General features: G+C 49.3%; 1 protein-coding gene across 1 annotated transcript in view; it reads left to right on the top strand.

Annotated features, from left to right (window-relative positions):
- The window catches only part of WASHC4 (WASH complex subunit 4), a 923,504-nt gene that overhangs the window by 441,065 nt on the left and 454,622 nt on the right, over positions 1-27,817 (top strand). The window contains exon 21 of the mRNA XM_069228973.1: positions 10,427-10,595. Coding sequence (XP_069085074.1) covers positions 10,427-10,595 — 169 coding nt within the window. The remainder of the gene's footprint in view (positions 1-10,426; positions 10,596-27,817) is intronic.

Raw genomic sequence — 27,817 nt, 5'->3', positions numbered from 1 at the left:
GACTGGTGGGCCACTTGGACTCTGGTTGAGGGTGTCGGTGCAGAGGTGGTTCCTTGGGGCAGAGTTCTTTTCTTTTAAAGTTGGTTTCTTCTTGAACAGGTCTGATTTTCTTGGGAGATCTGGATCTTTGTCGAAGGCAGGCAGTTTTGGAGGTCACTAACCTGCAGGGCAGATCGTCTTCTGGCACAGGATCAATGTGGGCTGCAGACAGGCCGGTAGGGCTGGGAAGAAGTCAGTTGGTGTCTGTAGTCTTCTCTGCTGGTGCGACTCTGTAGTGTCTGGCTGTTCTTAGGTCATCAGGAAGCTGAGTTCTGGGATCAAAGGGTGCCCCCTAAACACTCAATTTAGGGGCGTTACAGAGAGTGCCAGGTGGTAGCCAATGGGCTGACCAACTTTAGGGTGACTACACCGATCTTATGACAACTTACGCTGGGAAGTGAGCAGAACTCTAACCCTAGTGGCCTAATTCCTTCCAAACAATATGGAGGAATTTAAAAAGTGGTGTCCACCCTAGGGGTGGGACTGGCATGAAGTTGGGCACTCCTTAATTTCACCAATCCTCCCACCTGTGCTGCCGCCAAAAGTGGGGTTAGGACAGGGGGTTGGTTATCTTCACCATCTGGAGAGACCAGGATCGCATTACAAAGGCGGCAAGGCCTTTGAAGCTCCCTGCCCTGGAATGTCCATCCTGCCTGGGAGAGGTCACACCTCTGCCCAGACCAGGCTTTTGTTCTGAGCCCTCAAGAGTGTTAGCTGCAGGGGGTCAGAACTCTGTCTAAGGTGGTTTCACCTGTTTTGATTTGTCAGTGTCCAGGCTAGGAGCTGGTAGGTTTTCAGGGGGCACCTGTAAGGTGCCCTCTGAGTCCATGTATTGATAAATCCATCACTGGATTCAGTGAAGGTTTATTAATATGAGATGTTTGATACCAAACATCCCTATCTTCAGTGAAGCCATCATGTAGCTGGGAAACTCGTAATGACCCTTGTTTAGCACATGTACTTAAAATGGTTTCCCTCTGTATGACTTCGAAACGACAGAAACATATCAGGGCCGTATCTGCTCATGCAGGTATACCCTCACATGTAATATAATGCACCCTGCCTTTAGGGCTGGAATGCCTGCTAGAGGGGCGACTTAAATATGTTGCATGCAGTGTAAAGGGAACAGGGCACATAGGCTATGTATTATGTTGTGTTTTCATGTTAGTGCCTATATGCTACCCACAACATCATGACTGGCGACCATGATGCCAACGACGGAAGAAGAGTCGACTGACATCACCTAATGGCACGCAGGGATACTGCTGGAGGATAAGTCCAGATGCCTGGGCATAATTCTAAGGTAAGGAATCTGCAACTAGAATATGTCTCTACCAGATCATTTTTTATTAATGCCTGTGCTGTTTGGTAGGACATAGAAAGAGGGCACTTGTCCTCTTTATTTATTTTGTTTCACTTACCCTTCCGTAAAGTGCCTGTAAAAGAAACAAATGACCCCCATCTGCATTTTGGCAACGCATGGTGGTTAGTAAGTACCTCCCCCACTTTCAGACCATCTGTGGGGATTTATACAAAACCACTCCTTTTGCTGGGAAATGCAAGGAGGAGTGCTGCTGTACGGCAACTAGCTGCTGCCTCAGTGTTTTTTCTTTCATTTTCGCCCCTTCTCAATTATTGGACAAGGATGATGTAAGGAAATGCCTCCTTGGCATGGTTTCCCCCTGACTTTGTGCATTTGCTGATGCCAGTTATGATTGAAAGTTTGCTGGGACCCTGCTAACCAGGCCCCAGCACCAGTGTTCTTTCCCTAAACTGTACCTTTGCTTCCCCAATTTGCACAGCCCTGGCACCCAGATAAGTCCCTTGTAAATGGTACCCCTGGTATCAAGGGCCCTGATGCCAGAGAAGGTCTCTAAGGGCTGCAGCATGTATTATGCCACCTTGGGGACCCCTCACTCAGCACGTGCACACTGCCTCACAGCTTGTGTGTGCTGGTGGGGAGAAAATGACTATGCCTGTGACATAGTTAAGTCACCCCTCTAGCAGGCCTTACAGCCCTAAGGCAGGATGCACTATACCACAGGTGAGGGCATACGTTCATGAGCACTATGCCCCTACAGTGTCTAAGCAAAACCTTAGACATTGTAAGTGCAGAGTAGCTATAAAGAGTATATAGTCTGGGAGTTTGACAAACACAAACACGAACTCCACAGTTCCATAATGGCTGCACTGAAATCTGGAAAGTTTGGTATCAAAATTCTCAGCACAATAAATGTACACTGATACCAGTGTGGGATTTATTGTAAAATACACCCAGAGGGCATCTTAGAGATGCCCTCTGAATACCAGTCCGACTCCTAGTGCTAGGCTGACCAGTTTCTGCCAGCCTGCCACAACCAGACGAGTTGCTGACTACATGGAGAGAGTGCCTTTGTTACTCTGTGGCCAGAAACGAAGCCTTTACTGGGTGGAGGTGCTTCTCACCTCCCCCTGCAGGAACTGTAACACCTACCGGTTGAGCCTCAAAGGCTCAGATCTTTTGTTACAGCACCCCAGGGCATCCCAGCTAGTGGAGATGCCCGCCCCTCCGGCCACTGCCCTCACGTTTGGCGGCAAGGCTGGAGGAGATAATGAGAAAAACAAGGAGGAGTCACCCACCAGTCAGGACAGCTCCTAAGGTGTCCTGAGCTGAGGTGACCCCTGCCTTGAGAAATCCTCCATCTTGAAATTGGAGGATTCCCCCAATAGGATTAGGGATGTGCCCCCCTCCCCTCAGGGAGGGAGTATTTAGGGGTGACCCAGAACCCAGGAAATCAGATTCCTGCAACCTCAAACAAGAAGGACTGATGACCTGAAAGGCCTGCCGAGACGACGGAGACAACAACTGCTTTGGCCCCAGCCCTACCGGCCTGTCTCCTGACTCGAAGAAAACTGCAACAGCGACGCATCCAACAGGGACCAGCGACCTCTGAAGCCTCAGAGGACTGCCCTGAAATCCAAAGGACCAAGAAACTCCAGAGAACAACAGCACTTTTCACCTACGGGAACATTTTTGCAACTTTCTAACAACTTTTAAAGAACTCACTCTTCCCGCTGGAAGCGTGAGACTTCACCCTCTGCACCCTATGCCCCCGGCTCAAGCTCCAGAGAACCAACACTACAGGGAGGACTCCCAGGCGACTGCGGCCTCGTGAGTAACCTGAGGCGACCCCCCTCTGGAACCCCACAGCGACACATGCAGAGAGAGAATCCAGAGGCTCCCCCTCACCGCGACTGCCTGTAACAAGCAACCCGACGCCTGGACCAAGCACTGCACCTGCAGCCCCCAGGACCAGAAGGAACCGAACTTCAGTGCAGGAATGACCATCAGGCGACCCTCTGCCTAGCCCAGTCGGTGGCTGGCCTGAGAAGCACCCCTGTGCCCTGGCTGCACAGCTAGTGACCCCCGGGTCCCTCCATTGATTCCTATACAAAACCCGATGCCTGCTTTGTACACTGCACCTGGCCGCCCCTATTCTGCAGAGGGTGTGTTTTGTGTGCCTACTTGTGTAACACCCCCCCTGCCCCCCAAGTGCTCTACAAAACCCCCCTGGTCTGCCCTCCGAAGACGCAGGTACTTACCTGTAGGCAGACTGGAACCGGAGCACCCCTGTTCTTCATAGGCGCCTGTGTGTTTTGGCCCCTCCTTTGATCTCTGTACCTGACCGGCCCTGTGTTGCTGGTGTGGTAACTTTGGGGTTGCCTTGAACCCCCAACTGTGGGCTGCCTATGCCCAGGAACTTGAACTTGTAAGTGCCTTACTTACCTGAAAAACTAACCATTACTTACGTCCACCAGGAACTGTTGTTTTTTGCGCTGTGTCAACTTTTAAAATAGCTTATTGCCATTTTAACTAAAACTGTGTATGTTACTGCTTAATTCAAAGTTCCTAACTTACCTGTGTGGAGTACGCTGCATTTTATGTATTTACTTCAAATCTTGAACTTGTGGTTCTAAAATAAATTAAGAAAATATATTTTTCTATATAAAAACTATTGACCTGAAGTTAAGTCTTTGAGTGTGTGTTCCTCATGTATTGCCTGTGTGTGTACAACAAATACTTAACACTACCCTCTGATAAGCCTACTGCTCGACCACACTACCACAAAATAGAGCATTAAAAATATCGAATTTTGCCACTATCTTACCTCTGTGCAGACGATCTCTTATTTTGAGATAGTATATACAGAGCCAACTTTCTACATTAGTGGATCAGCGGTGGGGTCTAAGACTTTGCATTTGCTGGACTACTCAGCCAATACCTGATCACACAACCAAATTCCAGAAATTGTCATTAGAAACTGATTTTTTAAATTGTAGCTATTTTTCTAAATGTTTGAAAAGTCCTGCTAGGGCCTTGTGTAAGTCCCTGTTAGCATTTCTTTTAGAGTTTAAAAGTTTGTAAAAGTTTGGATTTAAGTTCTAGAAGTAGTTTTTAGATTCTTAAAAAGTAATCCCAACTTTTAGAGAAATAATGCCTAGCGCAGATGAGATGGTGGTGGAACTCAACCTCTCCCCTGACCTGCATCTAGGGATGTCAGTGTTAAGGACTCTCTGTAAGTTAACAAATACAAAGACTGGGTCCAACCCTGCCAAAGTAAACCTCCAGGAGCTTTTGGCAGAGTTTGCAAAGGACCACCCCTCTGAGGATAATTCTACAGATGGGGAAATTAGTGACCAGAGGATTATTCCCTCCCTCCTGTCCTAATTGGGGAGAACAGGGCCCCTCAAACCCTGGCTCCACAAATAAGTCAGAGAAGCTGGTTCTTCCCCAGGGGAGACCAGTACCTCTGGAAGCATTGAGGGCACCCTCAATTAAGATGACCTCCTGTTAGCCAGGATGGCCAAAAGATTGGCTTTGGAGAGACAGCTCCTAGCCATAGAGAGGGAAAGAAAAGAGATGGTTTTAGCTCCCATCAATGGTGGCAGCAACATAACTAGGGTCAGAGAAGACACTGACATCCTAAAAATCCCCAAAGTGAATCTAACAAAATATGAAGATGGTGATGACATCACTAAATGGTTCACAGCTTTGGAGAGGGCTTGTGCAACCAGAAAAGTAAACAGATCTCACTGGGGTGCTCTCCTTTGGGAAATGTTCGCTGGAAAGTGTAGGTGTAGACTCCTCACACTCTCTGGTAAAGATGCATCCTATGACCTCATGAAGGTTACGCTGATTGAGGGCTTTGGATTCTCAACTGAGGAGTACAAGATTAGGTTCAGGGGGGCTCAAAAGTCCTTGAGCCAGACCTGGGTTGAGTTTCTTGACTTCTCAGTCAAAACACTAGATGGTGTGTATAACTGGCAGTGGTGTAAATGATTATGATGGGCTGTATAACTTGTTTATGAAAGAACATCTGTTAAGTAATTGTTTCAAAGACAAACTGCATCAGTATCTGGTAGACCTAGGTCTAATTTCTCCCCAGGAATTGGGAAAGAAGGCAGACCGTTAGGTCAAGACTAGGGTGACCAAGACTTCCACAGGGGGTGACCAAAAGAAAGGGGTCACAAAGCCTCCCTAGGGGAAGAGTGTTGAGACATCCAAGGGAAAAAGTAAAGAGTCTTCTACAGGGCCCTAAAAACCTGCTCAGGAGGGTGGGCCCACAGCCTCTTCACACTCCTCAAATGTATATAAGGGTAAAACCTTTGATCCCAAGGAGGCCTGTAGTCGCATCTGTACTCAGCATGGACACCAAACTGGAGACATAACCCGTCCCAAGAAAAGTCCCACAACAATTACTACTCCAGTTAGCACTGGAATAGCCAGTCTCCAAGTGGGATCAACAGTGTGCCCAGAGCCAATCAAGGTTCACACTGAAGCTACACTAGTCTCTGAGGGTGGGGTGGACCTAGCCACACTTGCTGTCTGGCTGCCTAACATACAAAAATGCAGACAGCAGCTCTTATTCAATGGGACTAGAGTAGAAGCTCTGAGTGATACAGGTGCCAGTGTCACAATGGTGATAGACAAACTGGTTTCCCCAGGACCGTACCTGGCTGGACAGACATATCCAGTCACCAATGCTGACAATCAGACTAAAGTCCATCCCATGGCAATGGTAACTTTAGAATGGGGAGGGGGTCACTGGCCTGAAACAGGTGGTAGTCTCCTCTGCAATCCCAGTAGAATGTCTGCTAGGAAACAATCTGGAGTCCTCAGCATGGGCTAAGGTAGAGCTCAAAACCCATGCAGCCATGCTGGGTATCCCTGAACTGGTGTGTGTCAAGACAAGGGCGCAGTGCAGGGCTCAGGGTGAAAAAGAAGTGGTGGAGTCTGGAATAATGGCCCAACCTTCTAAGAGAAAAGGAAGGGAGACTGGAGAACCAACTTCAACACAGCAAAAGAAACAGAACCTCTCTTCCCAGGAAGACGTTCTATCCCCTGAGGGAACTGAGCCTATAGAGTTGGAACCTTATCAGGTTGAGCTCTTGGGCCCAGGGGGACCCTCAAGGGAACAGCTGTGTAAGGGGCAAGAAACGTGTCCCTCTCTTGAAGGCCTAAGACAGCAAGCAGCTGAGCAAGAAAAAGGAAATGTCAATGGAACTCACAGGGTCTATTTTGAAGATGGACTCCTTTACACTGAGGCAAGAGATCCCAAACCTGGTGCCACTAGGAGAGTGATAGTGCCTCAGGAGTTTAGGGAGTTCATCCTGACCTTAGCCCATGGCATTCCCCTTGCTGGGCATTTGGGACAACCCAAGACATGGGAAGGATTAGTCAACCATTTCTACTGGCCCAACATGTCCTAGAAGGTAAAGGAGTTTTGCACCTCCTGTGTCACCGGTCAAGCCAGTGGTAAGACAGGTGGCCATCCGAAGGCCCACCCTCATTCCACTTCCGGTGGTGGGGTCCCCTTTGAAAGAGTGGGAGTGGACATAGTGGGTCCACTGGAACCTCCCACAGCATCAGGGAACCAGTATATACTAGTAGTAGTGGATTATGCTACTAGGTACCCTGAAGCAATTCCCCTTACGTCCACTACTGCTCCTGCTGTAGCCAAAGCACTCATTGGTATTTTTACCAGAGTGGGATTTCCTAAGGAGGTGGTTTCTGACAGAGGTACCAACTTCATGTCCGCTTACCTGAAGCACGTGTGGAATGAGTGTGAGATGACTTATAAATTCATCACACCATACCATCCCCAAACCAATGGTCTTGTTGAGTGATTTAACAAGACATTGAAGGGCATGATCATGGGGCTCCCTGAAAAACTCAAATGGAGATGGTATGTCCTCTTGCCATGCCTGCTTTTGGCCTACAGAGAGGTGCCACAGAAGGGAGTAGGGTTTTTCCCCTTTGAGCTTCTGTTTGGCCATCCTGAGGACCACTAGAACTTGTAAAAGAAGGCCGGGAGAGACTTCTCCATGAGCATAAGCAAGATGTGGTGAACTATGTACTAGGCCTACGTTCAAGGATGGCAGAGTACATGGAAAAGGCAAGCAAAAACTTTGAGGCCAGCCAACAACTCCAGAAGATGTGGTATGACCAAAAGGCTACTATGGTTGAGTTTCAGCCAGGGCAGAAAGTCTGGGTTCTGGAGCCTGTGGCTCCCAGGGCACTTCAGGACAAATGGAGTGGCCTTTACCCAGTTCTTGAGAAAAAGAGTCAGGTCACCTACCTGGTGGACCTAGGCACTAGCAGGACCCCCAAAAGGGTGAGCCATGTGAACTGCCTCAAACTCTTTCATGATCGGGCAGATGTAAACATGTTAATGGTTACAGATGAGGACCAGGAAGCAGAGAGTGAACCTCTCCCTGACCTCCTCTCCACTGACCCTAAAGATGGCTCAGTAGATGGAGTGATCTATTCAGACACCCTCTCTGGCCAACAGCAAGCTGACTGCAGGCAAGTCCTCCAGCAGTTTGCTGAGCTCTTTTCTTTAACTCCTGGTCAGGCACACCTGTGTACCCATGATGTGGACACAGGAGACAGTATGCCTGTCAAGAATAAAATATTCAGACATTCTGACCAAGTTAAGGAAAGCATCTAAGTGAAAGTCCACAAAATGCTGGAGTTGGAAGTGATTGAGCAGTCTGACAGTCCCTGGGCTAGCCCAGTGGTTTTGGTCCCAACCCCTCACACCAAAGATGGCAAGAGAGAGATGAGGTTTTGTGTGGACTACAGAGGGCTCAACTCTGTCACCAAGACAGATGCTCACCCCATCCCAAGGGCAGATGAGCTAATAGACAAATTAGGTCCTGCCAAATACTTAGGTACCTTTGACTTGACAGCAGGGTATTGGCAAATAAAAATGGCACCTGACCAACGACCAAGAAACTCCTGAGAACAGCGGCACTGTTCACCTACAGCAACATTTTTGCAACTTTCTAACAACTTTTAAAGAACTCGCTCTTCACGCCGGAAGCGTGAGACTTCACCCTCTGCACCCGATGCCCCCGGCTTGAGCTCCAGAGAACCAACACTACAGGGAGGACTCCCAGGCGAGTGCGACCTCGTGAGTAACCCGAGATGACCCCCCTGGACCCCCACAAAGATGCATGCAGAGAGAATCCAGAGGCTCCCCCTGACCGCGACTGCCTGTAACAAGGAACCCGACGCCTGGACCAAGCACGGCACCTGCAGCCCCCAGGACAAGAAGGAACCGAACTTCAGTGCAGAAGTGACCATCAGGTGACCCTCTGCCTAGCCCAGTCGGTGGCCTCCTTTGCACAGTGCACCCAGCTGCCTTTGTGCCGCTGAGGGTGTGTTTTGTGTGCCTACTTGTGTCCCCCCCCAGTGCTCTACAAAAACCCCCTGGTCTGCCCTCCGATGATGCAGGTACTTACCTGTAGGCAGACTGGAACCGGAGAACCCCTGTATTTCATAGGCGCCTGTGTGCTTTGGGCCCTTCTTTGACCTCTGCACCTGACTGGCCCTGTGTTGCTGGTGCAGTAACTTTGAGGTTGCCTTGAACCCCCAATGGTGGGCTGCCTATGCCCAGGAACTTGAACTTGTAAGTGCCTTACTTAGCTGAAAAACTAACCCTTACTTACCTCCCCCAGGAACTGTTGATTTTTGTCCACTTTAGAATAGCTTATTGCCATTTTAACTAAAACTGTGTATGTTACTGCTCTAATTCAAAGTTCTTAACTTACCTGTGTGGAGTACCTTGCGTTTTATGTATTTACTTCAAATCTTGAACTTGTGGTTCTAAAATAAATTAAGAAAATATATTTTTCTATATAAAAACTATTGGCCTGGAGTTAAGTCTTTTGTGTGTTCCTCATTTATTGCCTGTGTGTGTACAACAAATGCTTAACACTACTCTCTTATAAGCTGCTGCTCGACCACACTACCACAAAATAGAGCATTAGAATTATCTACTTTTGCCACTACCTTACCTCTAAGGGAAACCCTTGGACTCTGTGCACACTATTTATTACTTTGAAATAGTATATACAGAGCCAACTTCCTACATCTGGTGACAATATTTCTGGTGAACACTCTATCTACCTGTAGGTTCCTCACCAGTTCCTCCCATTTCTACGTTTGATGTATGGCTAGGGGGCCAACATAATAAGGTTCCAATTTTCTGTTGTTGCTCTACATACCTGCCCTGTTATTCTCATCATGCTTCGACGGCACGGAAAAAATGGATGTTAAAACTGATGTCATTGTGACCTTAGGAGCGCTCTGTGGGGATGGTGACATCACAGGAATGCTGAATGTAGCCAAATCATCTACCTTCAAAGAAGAGCTGAGCAGAAAGGGTTTTCAGACCAGTCGGACACCTGGGGGAGTCCATAGGTAAAGAAATCTGTAGGCAGAGTATGCACCAGAAATATCATTACTGACGGTAAGTAACTTTTCCTTTTTGGATTTTTTGGGTGGGCAGCACCAGCTTTATCCAGAGTTTACAACTATTTATGAAACATATAGCACTTGTACATGCACATTTGACACTCATGCATTGCATAATATCTCGAAACGACTGGATGAAATGGTACCCAACCAAAAAAACAGCATGAAATGATGAAGAGGGTCACATGTCTTAATTGGCATTAGATTTCAGCATGGCTGAAATTTGCTTTGGGAAGTGTGTAAAATACAAAAAGTAAACTTTTTGGACCCTTAACATTTTAACTGTATGGCCAAATGCTCCAAATTTGGCATGCTCAGTGGTTAAAATTTGAATTATTTTACTCTAAAGTGTGTTGGTAATTAAGGTTAGTAAGGTATCACAGATAGGATTGCCTTTTCAATCATGTGTCAACCTTACCAACAGATTGGCGACTGCACCTCTGTTATGCATATATGTGTGTGTTATATAAATTTCCAGGAGGCATTTTCTTTTTAACACTGACCCTGCAACAATTACCAGTTCTTTAAGTTTGTCTAACGTCAAATAAACTATAGCCCTCTGTTCTACTTTCCTGTGTTTTGCAGCACCTGTTGGACAAATTGTGCAAAGAAATTGAGGAAGATCTTCGACTTTCAGTTCACACACATCTGAAACTAGATGAGAGAAATCCTTTCAGAGTTGGTATGAAAGACTTGGCACATTTTTTCACCCTGAAACCAATTCGATTTTTCAACAGATTCATCAACATCAAAGGTATGTCTATTCTGTTCATAAGAAGTCAGGTGCTGAACATTTTTCTTTAGTTATCTCTTTGGTGTGTTGAATCCAGAAGGCTGAATAACATGGGCACGATGGTCTCTCTGCTTTCTGACTAGTGGTGTGCTACTTTCACAGAAGGCCTAGTTTATTATTTTTATCATGTTTAATATGTTAATTTATTAGTAAACATTATTCTCGGAGTGCTCTGTCGATTACAGCCTTGCCTATAATTTTCCTTCAAATCCGCTAACTTGGGTATTATAAAAAATGAGCTAATTCCTAGTGAATATCATCCACTTCCTGGTCAGTGGTTATTCCTCACTTTGGATTTTTTCTTTGTAGTGATTGTGCAAGGGTTTTAAGAAATGTTGCTTTTTTCATTAAAAACTACAATTTGTTGAGTTCATCAATATTGAGGTCTAGCCTGTACTTACCTAGGTGACATAGAAATGCAGTTATTCCTTCCTGCCTTCTTTGGAACAAAGATGTTTCTTATGTTTTTGCCTTCAGGATTTGAATGGTGAGGAGCTTAGCTTTGCCCAAAGGTGACCACTGCTAAATTCATTATTTGCTTCTAGATCCTGCATTTCCAGTTTAGAAGGAAAAGGTCTTGCAGAGCAAGGACAAGAAAAACAGAATGGCGTCTTTGTAGGCATCCAATTGTTTAAGGCTACTCTCTCTAAAGTAATACTAAGTGCAGACAGACAGATGCACTGAGCATTTGTCCACAGAAGTAGCAAATGGAATCTTAATTGTTCTTCATCCACTAAATCTCCACTTCGTTTAGAATTTTACATGCAAAACTAGGAAATGTAAGAAGGACATCTAGCGAAAAAGTTTGGATGATAGTGGACATTGGGACTTGTGAAATTACAGAGTGACCAAATACATGTTTGATGTCAATCAGGCTAACTATGATATGCGCTTAGGTACAGAGTCTGATGGTGAGTTGCATGCATGGGCGGGCACAGTGCTCAATAAGTGGGTTAAATAGGAGGTGGGTAGGAGGACAACACTCGCGTGTTAGTCTTCCTAATGGAGACCTGGCTCAACCCCAGGTCAGCATCACTGTCATACCAGCAGGATTCAGAATCACCCACGGCAACCGCATCAACAAGCCAGACGGCAGAATCACCATTATCCACTGAGTCTCCTTGAAATGCACTACTGCTACGGACAACACCATTCCACCAATGACACACCTCAACGTAATTATCCAAATGGGTGAAAAATCCATCATTAGGGGGGCCCTTGCATACCGTCCACCCACCGGGACCTCAAACCACCTTCTGCAACCTCGTCGGTTTAATTCCCCCCCCCCCCCATCGTCTTAAAGGACAACATGTTTCTGGGGGACCTGAACTTCCACCGCAGCGACAAACCGCCCTAACTCCGTAATTCTCCTCGACTGCCTTACCAAACTTGTACACTACCCCTATTCACCTCCAGTGACTGTATCCAGTACAGCCACACCACCTAACTCACATCGTCGCTTTCATCACACATAGAAAATCCATCAAGAAAGCCAGCTGGTACACTGAGGACCTCAGGACAGCCAAGCGCCATTGCAAGCACCTCGAGAGAAGGTGACTGACCAACAAAGACCCAGCAACAGAACCACCTACAAATCAGCACTCATCCTATACCACAGGCAACTATGTAAGACAAAAAAGGGCCCCAGCATTGCCCATCAAAGCTAACTCACCAACAACATAAAATAGCTCTTCCGCATAGTCAAAGAATTCTCCAACCCCGCAACAGGGCCTATGTGACAGCCTTGCAGATTTCTTCCACGATAAATTTGCCAAAATCTACTGCAACTTAAACCTCCAGCTCAAGCCTGAAGACTTTATCTGATAGAGACTTCTAGTTGAAGATTCCTTACCTTACAATTTTCCCCCAGGTGTCAGACTGGATCTGGAGATTTTTCTTCGAGCAATACCCTTGCGCGTCGGTAGGTGGCGTCGGTCGACTCCGTAGGCGTCGTGGTCGCCGTGATGACGTCGGGAGTAGTACATAAATGCCACCCTCGCTCAGTGACGTCAATTATTTTCTTTCCGCACCACGCGCTGATCCGGAGAGAGCTACCCTGGCTATTTTTTGGCCGAATTCGACCGTTTTGCCGAAGTTTTTGTGTATGACTTTGGTGTGTCGAGATGTCCCCAGAGACCGGGTTCAAACCTTGTGAGGACTGCCATCGGACGATTTCGGTGATGGATCTTCACCGTGTTTGTCTGTGGTGCCTCGAGCGCGACCATGACCTGAAGTCGTGCTCTGAGTGTCGGGCCATGCACCCGAAAGCTTTGAGGGAGCTGTCCCTAAAGGCAAGTCGAAGAAGTCCCATCACTCTCTGATTTCACCCCATCGCTCGCCGATGCGACGCGGGATGAGTGTCCTCGCACTAGGCCTCTGTCCTTGAAGCCTGCGTCTGGGTCGATTCCGCGCTTTCCCGAGTCTCTGGAGCCGGAGCCACCCCGCCCAACTGAAGGAGTTTTACAAGGCCATGCACCTTATCTTTGGGGTGGCCGACCCCGATACGGCGCCTTCTGGCCCCAGGGGTTCGGCTGAGGGGGCCTTCGGGTTTCGCGCCGGCGGCTTCGGGCCCGGCCACCGAGGTCACCTCTGGATCCATGCACGGATCCACACTCGCGCCGGTCGCACACAAGACCTTCCCCGGCACCGGGTCGATTATCTACACTCCAGACGTCGGTAGTGCCCACTATCGATGTCGACCCAATTTTTATCCCCGATGAGTCGGAGCGGCGTCGGCCGACGCCCCCATAGGCTTCGGTGGGGCCTATTCGCCCGAGGTCGGAATCGGACCCCTTTTCCTATGCGTACGAATACAGGGAGGAATTGGAGGGGTCCCTGGACCCTTATGAATACCAGGATGACCCTGCTATGGACTGGGCACAGGATTTGGGTGAAACCAGTGGTCTGGATACTTCTCCTGATGCTGGCATGCTATCTCCTCTTACATTGGCTATGGCGGAGCGAGCAACTTACAGTATGGTGGTCAGTAGGGCAGGTGAAGTCCTCGGCCTTGAGCTACCTACTGTAGAAGTCGGGTCTAATCTCCTGACGGAGGTGCTTCAGCAGGGGCTTCTACTTCGGAACCCCTTTTGCCATTTAATGAAGCCCTCATAGATGTCCTTTTGGGTACATGGTCCAAACCTAACACAGGGGCTCCTGTGAACTGAACTATCACTCGCCACCATCGGCCTGCACTGAACGACCCAAAATTCCTGTCCCAACACCCCACACCTGAGAGTCTTGTTATCCAGGCTTACTCTTCTTCAGGCGTGTTCCCTTCCGCATCCCGGATAGGGAATCCAAAAGGCTGGAACAATTTGTCAAAAAGTTGTTTTCTTCCTCCAGCATCGCTGCGGTCTGTGAACACTGCAAGCCTTTTGGGCCGTTATACCCACTCCCTGTGGGATACGGTTGCACAAGTCCTGCCGCAGATACCGGCGGAGGCCAGTGCTATCGTCTCCCAAGCAGTGAAAGATGGGAGAGACACGGCGAAGTTCACTATCCGTTGTGGGCTGGATACGACTGACTCTCTGGGTAGATCGGTTGCAATGACACTGGCCTTATGGCGCCACGCCTGGTTCCGCACTTAAGGGTTCTCGGGGGATGTCCAACAGTCACTCATGGACATGCCCTTTGATGGCACCCGTCTCTTTGGAGACAAAGCGGACTCAGCCTTGGAGAGATTCAAGGATTCCCGGGCTATGGCTCGGTCACTTGGTCTTTCCTCTGCCACTCGCCCACCACAGTCCGCTTTTTGTCCCTTTCGTGGACACGGAAGGGGCACCCTGTCGCGTCCTCTACCCAGCCACCGTGCCACGCATGCTGGCCAGCCTATACATGGCCGAGGACGTGGAATCCCACGTGGCCGTGGGATAGGGAACCAGAGGTCTGTCAAGTCCACCTCTGCCCCCGCTGCAGTCTCCAAACCCTCCTAGTCCGTCCTCTCACTCCCACCCAGTTGGTGGCAGGATTCGCCATCACCTGCCCCACTGGGAACATATCACTACAAACGGGTGGATTTTGCAGATCATTCGGAAGGGCTACTCCCTCCCTTTTGAATCTGCACCACTACACATGCCACCATCTTTCCATCATCTTCCGGAGGATCATTTGGTACTTCTTTGCCAGGAAGTCACGGCTCTCTTGGCCAAGGGAGCTATAGAAAGGGTCCCTGTGCCAGAAGTAGGTTGTGGTTGTTTTTCCTTCTACTTTCTGATACAAAAGAAGGACAAGTGCTTACGTCCTACCCTAGACCTTCGGGTCCTGAACTACTTCCTCAAGAAGGAGAAATTCAAAATGCTCACCCTGGCTCAGGTTCTGTCTGCTTTAGACCCAGGAGACTGGATGGTAGCGTTGGACTTGCAGGACGCTTATTTCCACATCCCCATCCTGCCTGCCCACAGACGTTACCTACGATTCGTGGTAGGTCTCGAGCACTTTCAGTTTACCATGCTCCCTTTCGGCCTTACCAGCGCCCCTCAGGTGTTCACGAAAGTGATGGCCGTGGTTGCAGCTCATCTGCGCAGGTTAGGGGTCTCAGTCTTCCCCTACCTCGACAACTGGCTGTTGAAGGTGCTTTCACCCCAGACAGTCATCTCCCACCTTCAGACTATGGCGAACCTCCTGCACAAGCTGGGGTTCACTATAAACGTGCCGAAGTCACACCTGACTCCCTCTCAGACGCTCCCTTTCCTTGAAGCTGTTCTGGATACAGTGCAATTTCGGGCTTATCCTCCGACAAGCGAGTCCAAGACATTCAGGCTATGATTCAGATTTTTCAGCCTCGGTCTTTGGTTTCGGTGAGACTGACTGCATCCTGCTAGTAACACATGCCAGATGGCATATGTGGGCTCTGCAGTGGGACATGAAGTTCCAGTGGGCGCAGCATCAGGGAAATCTGTCCGACATGGTCCATATCTTGGAGTGGACTGCGAAAGACCTGCAGTGGTGGCTTTCAAATCCAAATTGGGTCAATGGCAGATCCCTCTCCCTTCCCCAACCAGATCTCTTCATAGTGACAGATGCGTCACTTCTGGGTTGGGGTGGCCACATGGGAGAGGCGGAGATCAGAGGCCTCTGGTCTCTGGCGGAGTTGGGGCTCCACATAAATATGCTGGAGCTCCGGGCGATCAGGCTTGTGTTGAAAGCATTCCTTCCCTCTCTCAAAGGTAAAGTGGTGCAGGTGTTCACATACAACACTACTGCCATGTGGTACTCCAACAAACAGGGCGGGGTAGGGTCCTGGACCTTTTGTCAGGAGGCACTACGCCTCTGGACATGGCTGGAACATCAGGGCATTACCCTTCAACTTCTGGCGGGCTCTCTCAACGTCAGAGCAGACAAACTCAGCCGCCGACACACAGTCGATCACGAAAAGTGGTGTTACGCACTAGAGCTTCCTTCCTTCCTAAGGTGGTTACACCATTTCATGTAGGCCAGTCCATCACTTTGCCTGTCTTCTAAGCACCCCCACTTCCTTCCCATGAGGAGGAGAGACTCCACCGTCTGGACCCAAAAAGAGCGTTGGCGTTCTACCTCAATCGTACTAAAGATTTCCAGGTGGACGATCAACTCTTTGTTGGCTATGTGGGTGCGAAGAAAGGGAAGGTGGCGCAAAAGCATACCATCTCTTGATGGGTGCTTCTTTGCATCAAAATGTGCTACGCTTTGGCTAAAAAGCAACCTCCTGAAGGCTTGCGTGCTCATTCCACCAAAGCAACTGCTGCTTCCACTACGTTAGCACGTAGAGTTCCTGTCCTGGACATCTGTCAGGCAGCTACTTGGGCGTCCCTGCACTCGTTTGCTGAGCATTTCTGCCTGGATAGTCAGGGTCTGTTGAGACAGCTACTTTGATCCTTCGGTCCTGCAGTACTTTCTAGTATGATCTTGGTTCGCAGCCCACCACCAAGCATGGCATTGCTTGGGTATCTATTCTAAGATAAGGAATCTGCAACTATAAGTCTCTATCCGATGTACAAGTTACATACCTTTGGTTACAAAATATCTGGCAGAGACATATTCTAGTTGCAGATTGCTTACCGCCCACCCATCCTCCCCGCTTGTGAACTGATTCCTAGGGACAGGGGTTCCCCCTTTCAGGTCTTTAGCTCTTGCGCACCAATCTCAGTGTTCTTAGAGGCTCTGAGCTCTAGCGTTGAAAGTCGTTAAAAGGAACTGATGTCACTGTGCGAGGACGGCGTCTATGTACTATTCTCGATGTTATCATGGCGACTACGACGTCGACCCACGCCACCTACCAACGAGCAAGGGTATTGCTTGAACAAAAATCTTTGGATCCAGTCTGACGCCTGGGGAAAATTCTAAGGTAAGGAATCTGCAACTAGAATATGTCTCTACCAGATATTTTGTTACCGAAGGTAAGTAACTTGTACTCCACACACAACCATCCCAAGGCTAACCAGTTGGAACCACCTTTCCACTCAGGACACCATCATGAAATCCATCCATTCAGGGGCCTCATCCAACCACATCTTCAACCTAGGATCATCCAGGATCGACCTCGAACTTTCCATTGTACTCAACACCTTACTGGATTCTGCCACCTTCACAGAAAACTAGAAGCGTGCAGAAATCCAACCCCTGCTGAAGAAACCTTCAGCGGACCCCAACAAACTCTGCAACTATAGAACCCATCTCCCTGTTACCTTTCCCTGCCAAAGTCATTGAAAAAGCCATCAATCAACAACTCACCATCTACCTGAAAAACAATCACCTCCTGGACGACTCCCAATGTGGATTCTGCAGCAACCATAGCACAGAGACACCTCTGATCGTGTCCACATATGACATATGGACCCTCCTCGATAGTGGAGAGAGAACTGCCCTTATCCTCCTCAATCTCTCAGCACGCTTCAACATCGTCTTCTACCACATGCTCATTGCCAGACTTCCTGACATAGGCATCCAAGGAGCTGCGCTCAGATAGATCGCCTCCTTCCTCACTGACTGAACACAACAAATCCACCTTCACCTCTAAACCTAAACCAGTCGTCTGGAAAGACCCTCAAGGCTCATTACTTAGCCCCACCCTCTTCAACATCTACACGTCCCCCCTTACCAACATCAATCCCACAGACTTAACACTATAGTTAACGCCCACGATACGTAACTGTAGGAAGCTGGCTCTGTATATAGTATCTCAAAGTGAGAGATTGTGTGCACAGAGTCCAGGGGTTCCCATTAGAGGTTGATAGTGGCAATAATAGATAATAGTAATGCTCTATTTGTGGTAGTGTGGTCGAGCAGTTAGGCTTAACAGAGGGTAGTGTTAACACACACAGGCAATAAATGAGAACACACACTCAATGATTTAACTCCAGGCCAATAGGTTTTTATATAGAACAATATTATTTGCTTTATTTATTTTAGAACCACAAGATTCAGAATTAAAGTAAGTACATAAATTGTAAGGTTTTTGGCATAGGTAAATATGGAACTTTGAATGAAAACACTAATGTACACAGTTTGGCATAAAATGGAAATAAGCTATTTTAAAAGTGGACATAGTGCAAAATTCATCAGTTTCTGGGGGAGGTAAGTAAAGGTTAGTTTGTCAGGTAAGGAAAGCACTTACAAGTTCAGTCTCCAGGGCATAGGTAGCTCACCGTCGGGGGTTCAAGTCAACCCCAAAACCCAGCACCAACAACACAGGGCCCGGTCAGGTGCAGAGGTCAAAGAGGGGCCCAAATAACATAGGCGCCTATGGAGACAGGGGGTGCTTCAGTTCTAGTCTGCTAGCAGGTAAGAACCTGCATCCACGGGGAGCAGACCAGGGGGGGTTTGTAAAGTACTGGGGGGGGATCCCAAGTAGGCACACAAAGTACACCCTCAGCGGTACAGGGGCGCCCGGGTGCAGTGGGCAAACAAGGCGTTGGGTTAGTAATTGAAATCAATGGAGAGACCGGGGGTCTCTCAGGCGTTGCAGGCAGGACACAGAGGGGCTTCTCGGGCCAGCCACCTACTGGGCAAGGGTGAGTGCCACCTGCTGGTTACTGCTGCACCAGCGGTTGGTGCTTCACAGGCCTGGAGGCTGGGGGTGCAGTGTTTCTCCCAGGCGTCGGGTTTCTTCATACCGGGCACTCGCTGTCAGAGGGGGTCCTCTGGATTCCCCCTGCAGGTGTTGTCTTGGGGATGCAGGGAGTTCGGCACAGGGTGGACATGTCGTCAGAATCGCCTGGGGTTCATCTCTAGCTGCTTGCTTTCTCTGGACACAGGCCAGGGGTGTTGGGGGCAGAGTGGTGGGGACTCGCGCTTGAGGAGTGAGGTGAGAGTCCCTTTGAAGATAGTTTCCTTTCTTCTGGTTGGGCAGAGCAGCTGTCCACACGAGTTCTTGGTCCAAGGTGATGCAGGCAGTCCCCTAGGAGTTTGTCAGGGGTTGCAGAACGTGTCGCTTCCCTTCTTGCAGCTTTTCAAAGTAGGAGGCAGGCCGGTAGGGCTGGGGCCAAGTCAGTTGTTCTCTAATTTTCTTCTCTGCGGGGTTTTCAGGTCAGCAGTCCTTATTCCTCTTGTGAGGTCGTCAGGAATCTGAAATCCTTGGTTCAGGGTTGCCCCTAAATACTGAATTTGGGGTGGTGTTAAGGTCACAGGGCAGTAGCCAATGGCTACTGTCCTCGAGGATGGCTACACCCTCCTTGTGCTCCCTCCCTTTGGGGAGGGGAGCACATCCCTATCCCTATTGGGCTAAATTCTTCAAAACAAGATGGATGATTTTCCAAGGAGGGGGTCACTTCAGCTCTAGTCACCTTAGGGGTGGACCTGCCTGAGGGGGTGACTCCTCCTTGTTTTTCTCATTGTCTCCCGGGACTTGCCGCCAAAAGTGGGGGCTGTGTCCGGGGGTGGCGGGCATATCCACTAGCTGGAGTGCCCTGTGGCATTGTAATATGAAGCCTGAGCCTTTGTTGCTCACTGCTAGGTGTTACAGTTCCTGCAGGTGGAGGTGTGAAGCAGTGCAGGCTTTGTTTCTGGCCTCAGAGAGCACAAAGGTTCTCACTCTAGGGCGTCGGAAACTCGTCTCCGAGTGGCAGGCTGGCACAGACCCGTCAGTCCTGCACTGAAGGATTGGGTAAAATACAGGTAGCACCTCTAAAATGCCCTCTGTGTGCATTTTTTAATAAATCCACCACTGGCATTAGTGTGGGTTTATTATTCTGAGAAGTTTGATACCAAACTTCCCAGTATTCAGAGTAGCAATTATGGAACTGTGGAGTTCGTTTTGACAAGCTCCCAGACCATATACTTAATATGGCCACATTGTACTCACAATGTCTACGAATGGCCATAGACACTGTAGGGGCATATTGCTCATGCAGCTATGCCCTCACCTGTGGTATAGTGCACCCTGCCTTAGGGATTTAAGGCCTGCCAGAGGGGTGACTTACCAGTGCCACAGGCAGTGTTTTTTGTGCATGGCACCCTGAGGGGGATGCCATGTCGACTTTACCTTTTTCTCCCCACCAACACACACAGTCTGCAATAGTAGTGTGCATGTGTTAGTTAAGGGGTCCCTTCGGGTGGCACAACACATGCTGCAGCCCTTAGGGACCTTCCCTGGTCACAGGGCCCTTGGTACCACTGGTACCTTTTACAAGGGACGTATCTGTGTGCTGGGGTGTGCCAATTGTGGAAACAATTTTTGTGAAAGAACACTGGTGCTGGGGCCTGGTTAGCAGGGTCCCAGCACACTCTGTCAAGTCAGCATCAATATCAGGCAAAAAGTGGGGCAGGCGGGGATAACTGCAACAAGGAGCTTTTTCTAACAGCAACTCACCCTCTCCCTCTCTGAAAAATCCACCGCCGCCGGACCAACTTCCACCAACATATTACCAGCATCACCAATTGGATGAAGAATAACTGTCCCAAGTTCAACACCGAAAATAAAGAAGTCTTGATCTTAAGCATCGGCAACTTCTTTTGGGATGCCTTGTGGTGGCCCACAGATGTGGGGCGACTCTAACCCCAGCTCAGCACGCCAGGAATCTCTATCATCATGGACAGCAAACTCACCCCGAGGTCCCAAGTAAATGGAGTGTCATCCTCCTGCTTCTCGATCCTGCGCATGTTACACAAGATTTTCAAGTGGCTTCCCCAAAACGTAAGACGCACCATCACCTACGGTCTTGTCACCAGCCAACTGTACTAAGGAAACACCCTGAAGGAAGTTGGCTCTGTATATACCATCTCAAAGTTAGAGATAGTGTCCACAGAGTCCAAGGGTTCCACTTAGAGGTAAGATAGTGGCAAAATTAGATAATTCTAATGCTCTATTTTGTGGTAGTGTGGTCGAGCAGTAGGCTTATCAGAGGGTAGTGTTAAGCATTTGTTGTACACACACACAGGCAATAAATGAGGAACACACACTCAAAGACTTAACTCCATGCCAATAGTTTTTATATAGAAAAATATATTTTCTTAATTTATTTTTAGAACCACAAGTTCAAGATTTGAAGTAAATACATAAAATATAAGGTACTCCACACAGGTAAGTTAGGAACTTTGAATTAGAGCAATAACATATACAGTTTTTGTTAAAATGGCAATAAGCTATTTTAAAAGTAGACACTGTGCAAAAATCAACAGTTCCTGGGGGCGGTAAGTATTGGTTAGATTGTGAGGTAAGTAAGACACTTACAAGTCTCAGTTCCTGTGCATAGGCAGCCCACCGTTGGGGGTTCAAGACAACCCCAAAGTTACCACACCAGCAGCTCAGGGCTGGTCCGGTGCAGAGGTCAAAGAGGTGCCCAAAACACATAGGTGCCTATGAAGAACAGGGGTGCTCCAGTTCCAGTCTGCCAGCAGGTAAGTACCCGCGTCCTCGGGAGGCAGACCAGGGGGTTTTGTAGAGCACTAGGGGGGACACACAAGAAGGCACACAAAACACACCCTCAGCGGCACAGGGGCGGCCGGGTGCAGTGTGCAAAGCAGGCTGGCAGAAACAGGTCAGCCCCACACTAGAAGTCGGGTTAGTATTCAGGGGGCATCTATAGGATGCCCTCTGGGTGCATGCTACAATAAATTCCACACTGGCATCAGTGTGCATTTATTGTGCTGAGAAGTTTGATACCAAACTTCCCAGATTTCATTGTAGCCATTATGAAACTGTGGAGTTCGTGTTTGACAAACTCCCAGACCATATACTCTTATGGCTTCCCTGCACTTACAATGTCTAAGGTTTTGCTTAGGCACTGTAGGGGCATAGTGCTCATGCACAAATGCCCTCACCCGTGGTATAGTGCACCCTGCCATAGGGCTGTAAGGCCTGCTAGAAGGGTGACTTACCTATGCCACAGGCAGTGTGAGGTTGGCATGGCACCCTGAGGGGAGTGCCATGTCGACTTAGTCATTTTCTCCCCACCAGCACACACAAGCTGTGCTGAGTGAGGGGTCCCCATGGTGGCATAAGACATGCTGCAGGCCCTAGAGACCTTCCCTGGCATCAGGGCCCTTGGTACCAGGGGTACCAGTTAGAAGGGACTTATTTGAGTGCCAGGGTTGTGCCAATTGTGGAAGCAAAGGTACTGTTTAGGGAAGGAACACTGGTGCTGGGGCCTGGTTAGCAGGGTCCCAGCACACTTTCAATCAAAACTTGGCATCAGCAAAGGCAAAAAGTCAGGGGGTAACAATGCCAACATGGCAATTCCTTACACAATTCCCCCCCTCCCCCCCCCCTCCCCCCCCCCTCCCCCCCCCCCCCCCTCCCCCCCAAAAAAAAAAAAACGAAAGAGGATGAGACTAACCTTTCCCAAAAGAGTCTTAATTTTCTAAGTGGAAGAACCTGGAAAGGCCATCATCATTGTCATGGGCAGTCCCAGGTCTGTGTTCCACTACAAAGTCCATTCCCTGTAGGGATATGGACCACCTCATCAGTTTAGGGTTTTCTCCTTTCATTTGCATTAGCCATCTGAGAAGTCTGTGGTCAGTTTGAACTATGAAGTGAGTACCAAAAAGGTATGGTCTCAACTTCTTCAGGGACCAGACCACAACAAAGGCTTCCTTCTCAATGGCACTCCAACGCTGCTCCCCGGGGAGTAACCTCCTGCTAATAAAAGCAACAGGCTGGTCAAGGCCATCATCATTTGTTTGGGACGGGACTGCTCCTATCCTATGGTCAGAGGCATCTGTCTGCACAATGAACTGCTTAGAGTAATCTGGAGCTTTCAAAACTTGTGCTGTACACATTTCTTGCTTCAGGGTGTCAAAGGCCTTTTCACAGTCCACAGTCCAGTTCACCTTCTTGGGCATTTTCTTGGAGGTAAGCTCTGTGAGGGGTGTCACTATTGATCCATAACCCTTTACAAACCTCCTATAGTACCCAGTCAAGCCAAGGAATGCAATGACTTGAGTCTGGGTTTTTGGAGCTACCCAGTCCAGAATAGTCTGGATCTTGCATTGGAGTGGCTAAACGTGGCCTCCACCTACAAGGTGTCCCAAGTAAACCACAGTACCCTCCCCTATCTGACATTTAGATGCTTTGATAGAGAGGCCTGCTGCTTGCAGGGCCTGCAAAGCCTTCCTCGGGTGGACCAGGTGATCCTGCCTGCTGGAGCTAAAGACAGCTATATCATCAAGACAAGCTGCACTAAAGGACTCCAAGTCAGCAAGGACTTGATTCACCAACCTTTGGAAGGTGGTAGGGGCGTTCTTTAAGTCAAAGGGCCTCACAGTAAACTGGTAGTGCCCATCTTGTGTAGAGAATGCTGTTTTCTCTTTTGCTCCTGGTACTATTCTTATTTGCCAGTACCCTGCTGTTAAGTCAAAGGTACTTAAGTATTTGGCAGCACCCAATTTGTCTATTAGCTCATCTGCCCTTGGAATGGGGTGAGCATCTGTCTTGGTGACATAGTTAAGCCCTCTGTAGTCCTCACAAAACCTCATCTCTCTCTTGCCCTCTTTTGTGTGAGGTTTGGAGACCAAGACCACTGGGCTGACCCAGGGACTGTCAGAGTGCTCAATCACTCCCAACTCCAGTATCATGTGGACTTCCACTTTGATGCTTTCTTTAACTTGGCCATACTGTCTAAATATTTTGTTTTTGACAGGTATGCTGTCTCCTGTGTCCACATCATGGGTACACCGGTGTGTCTGACCAGGTGTTAGAGAAAAGAGCTCTGCAAACTGCTAGAGTACTTGATTGCAGTTACCCTGCTGTTGACCAGAGAGGGTGTCTGAATAGATTACTCCATCTACTGTGCCATCCTTAGGGTCAGTGGAGGTCAGATCAGGGAGAGGTTCACTCTCTGCTTCTTGGTCCTCATCTGTAACCATCAACATATTTACATCTGCCCTATCATGGAAGAGTTTGAGTGATTAACATGGATCACCCTCTTGGGGGTCCTGCTAGTGCCTAGGTCCACCAGGTAAGTGACCTGACTCTTCTTTTCTAGCACTGGGTAAGGGCCACTCCATTTGTCCTGAAGTGCCCTAGGAGCCACAGGGTCCAGAACCCAGACTTTCTGCCCTGGCTGAAACTCAACCATAGCAGCCTTTTGGTCATACCACATCTTCTGGAGCTGTTGGCTGGCCTCAAGGTTTTGGGGGTTGCGGGTTCAGGGCAACCCCAAAGTTACCACATCAGCAGCTCAGGGCCGGTAAGGAGCAGAGGTCAACGAGGTGCCCAAAACACATAGGCGTCTATGGAGAACAGGGGTGCTCCGGTTCCTGTCTGCCAGCGGGTAAGTACCTGCGTCCTCAGGGGGCAGACCAGGGGGGTTTTGTAGAGCACTGGTGGGGACACAAGTAGGCACGCAAAACACACCCTCAGCGCCATAGGGGCAGCCGGGTGCAGTGTGCAAAGCAGTCATCGGGTTTTGTATTGGTTTAAATGGAGGGACACTCTAACGGTGCAGGCAGTGCATGGGAGGCTGCTCGGGCCAGCCACCACCTGGGCTAGGCAGAGGGTCGCCTGTGGGTCACTCCTGCACTGAGGTTCGGTTCCTTCTGGTCCTGGGGGCTGTGGGTGCAGTGCTTGGTCCAGGCGTCGGGTCCCTTGTTACAGGCAGTCGCGGTCAGGGGGAGCCTCTGGATTCTCTCTGTATGCTTCGCTGTGGTGGTCCAGGGGTGTCGTCTTGGGCTACACACGAGGTCGCAGTCGCATGGGAGTCCTCCTTGTGGTGCTGGTTTTCTGGAGCTCGACCCGGGGGCTTTGGGTGCAGAGTGTGAAGTCTCACGCTTCCGGTGGGAACAGTGAGATCTTTGAAAGTTGTGGAAAAGTTGCACGAAAGTTGCTGTTTGTTGAGCAGAGCCGCTGCTTACGGGAGTTTCTTGGTCCTGGGATTCAGGGCAGTCCTCTGAGGCTTCAGAGGTCCCTGGTCCCTGTTGGATGAGTCGCTGTTGCAGTTTTTCGAGTCAGGAGACAGGCCGGTAGGGCTGGGGCCAAAGCAGTTGTCGTGTTCCGTCGTCTCTGCAGGCTTGCAGGTCAGCCGTCCTCCTTCTTAGTTCAGGTTGCAGGAATCTGATTTCCTGGGTTCTTGGGTGTGTTTTAGGTCTGGGAGGGCAGCAGCCAATGGCTACTGTCCTGGAGGGTGGCTATACCCTCTTTGTGCCTCCTCCCTGAGGGGAGGGGGGGGGCACATCCCTAATCCTATTGGGGGAATCTTCCAAACTTAAGATGAAGGATTTCTAAAGGTAGGGGTCACCTCAGCTCAGGACACCTTAGGGGCTGTCCTGACTGGTGGGTGACCCCTCCTTGTTTTTCTAATTATCCATCCAGCCTTGCCGCCAAAAGTGGGGGCAGTGGCCGGAGGGGCAGGCATCTCCACTATCTGTGATGCCCTGTGGCATTGTAACAAAGGGGGTGAGCCTTTGAGGCTCACTGCCAGGTGTTACAGTTCCTGCAGGGGGAGGTGAGAAGCACCTCCACCCAGTACAGGCTTTGTTCCTGGCCATGGAGTGACAAAGGCACTCCTCCCCATGTGGTCAGCAGCTTGTCTGGTTGTGACAGGCTGGCAGAAACTGGTCGGCCTAACACTAGAAGTGGGATTGGTATTCAGGGAGCATCTCTAAGATGCACTCTGGGTGCATTTTACAATAAATTCCACACTGGCATCAGTGTGAATTTATTGTGCTCAGAAGTTTGATACCAAACTTCCCAGATTTCAGTGTAGCCATTATGGAACTGTGGAGTTCGTTGTTTGTCAAACTCCCAGACCATATACTCTTTATGGCTACCCTGTACTTACAATGTCTAAGGTTTTGCTTAGCCACTGTAGGGGTATAGTGCTCATGCACATATGCCCTCACCTGTGGTATAGTGCACCGTGCCTTAGGGCTGTAAGGCCTGCTAGAGGGGTGACTTACCTATGCCACAAGCAGCGTGAGGTTGGCATGGCACCCTGAGGGGAGTACCATGTCGACTTAGTCATTTTCTCCCCACCAGCACACACAAGCTGTGAGGCAGTGTGCATGTGCTGAGTGAGGTGTCCCCAGGGTGGCATAAGACATGCTGTAGCCCTTAGAGACCTTCCCTGGCATCAGGGCGCTTGGTACCAGGGGTACCATTTACAAGGGTCTTATCTGAGTGCCAGGGCTGTGCCAATTGGGAAAGGTACAGTATAGGGAAAGAACACTGGTGCTGGGGCCTAGTTAGCAGGGTCTCAGCATACTTTCAATCATAACTTGGCATCAGCAAAAGGCAAAAAGTCAGGGGGTAACCATGCCAAGGAGGCATTTCCTTACACTTGGCTATTCAAACGTTTTGTCCTCAGCGCTGGGAGGCCTACAGGTAGCCATGCGCTATATCAATACAAATAACTTAACATAATGTAGGAAGTTGCCTCTGTATGTACTATTTCAAAGTAAGAAATAGCATGCACAGAGTCCAAGGGTTCCCCTAGAGATAAGATAGTGGCAAAAATAGATAATTCTAATGCTCTATTTTGTCGTAGTGTGGCCGAGCAGTAGGCTTATCAGAGGGTAGTGTTAAGCATTTGTTGTACCCACACAGGCAATAAATGAGGAACACACACTCAAAGACAATTCCAGACCAATAGGTTTTTGTATAGAAAAATATATTTTCTTAGTTTATTTTAAGAACCACAGGTTCAAGATTTACAAGTAATACTTCAAATGAAAGGCATTTCACTTAGGTAACTTAGGAACTTCGAATCAGCAAAATAGCATGTACAGTTTTCACAAAAATGCTATTTTCAACAGTTCCTGGGGGAGGTAAGTGTTTGTTAGTTTTGCAGGTAAGTGAACCGCCTACAGGGTTCAAAGCTGGGTCCAAGGTAGCCCACTGGTGGGGGTTCAGGGCAACCCCAAAGTTACCACACCAGCAGCTCAGGGCCGGTCAGGTGCAGAGGTCAAAGTGGTGCCCAAAACGCATAGGCTTCAATGGAGAAGGGGGTGCCCCGGTTCCAGTCTGCCAGCAGGTAGGTACCTGCGTCTTCGGAGGGCAGACCAGCGGGGTTTTGTAGGGCACCGGGGGGGGACACAAGTCAGCACAAAATGTACACCCTCAGCGGCGCGGGGCGGCCGGGTGCAGAGTGCAAACAGGTGTCGGGTTTGCAATGGAGTTCAATGGGAGACCCAGGGGTCTCTTCAACGAAGCATGCAGGCAAGGGGGGGGGGATCCTCAGGTAGCCACTACCTGGGCAAGGGAGAGGGCCACCTGGAGGTCGCTTCTGCACTGGAGGTCGGATCCTTCAGGTCCTGGGTGCTGCGGGTGCAGTGTCTTTACCAGGCATCTGGTTCTTAGAAGCAGGCAGTCACGGTCAGGGGTAGCCTCTGGATTCCCTCTGCAGGCGTCGCTGGGGAGGATCAGGGGGGTCAACTCTGGCTACTCACAGGGTCGCAGTCGCCGGGGAGTCCTCCCTGTAGTGGTGTTTCTCCGCAGGTTGAGCCAGAGGCGTCGGGTGCAGAGTGCAAAGTCTCACGCTTCCGGCGGGAAATGTGTTGTCTTTAAAAGTTGCTTCTTTGTTGCAAAGATGTTTCTTCTTTGGAGCAGAGCCGCTGTCCTCAGGAGTTCTTGGTCCCTTTAGATGCAGGGTAGTCCTCTGAGGCTTCAGAGGTCGCTGAACCCTGTGGAACGCGTCCCTGTTGCAGTTTTTCTTGAAGTGGGGAGACAGGCCGGTAGGGCTGGGGCCAAAGCAGTTGGTGTCTCCGTCTTCTCTGCAGGGCTTCAGGTCAGCAGTCCTTCTTCGTCTTCAGGTTGCAGGAAGCTATCTTGC

This window comes from Pleurodeles waltl, chromosome 4_1 (assembly GCF_031143425.1).
Source record: "Pleurodeles waltl isolate 20211129_DDA chromosome 4_1, aPleWal1.hap1.20221129, whole genome shotgun sequence".
NCBI classification, from domain to species: Eukaryota; Metazoa; Chordata; class Amphibia; order Caudata; family Salamandridae; genus Pleurodeles; species Pleurodeles waltl.
This window is presented reverse-complemented; position numbering and strand designations above follow the sequence as displayed.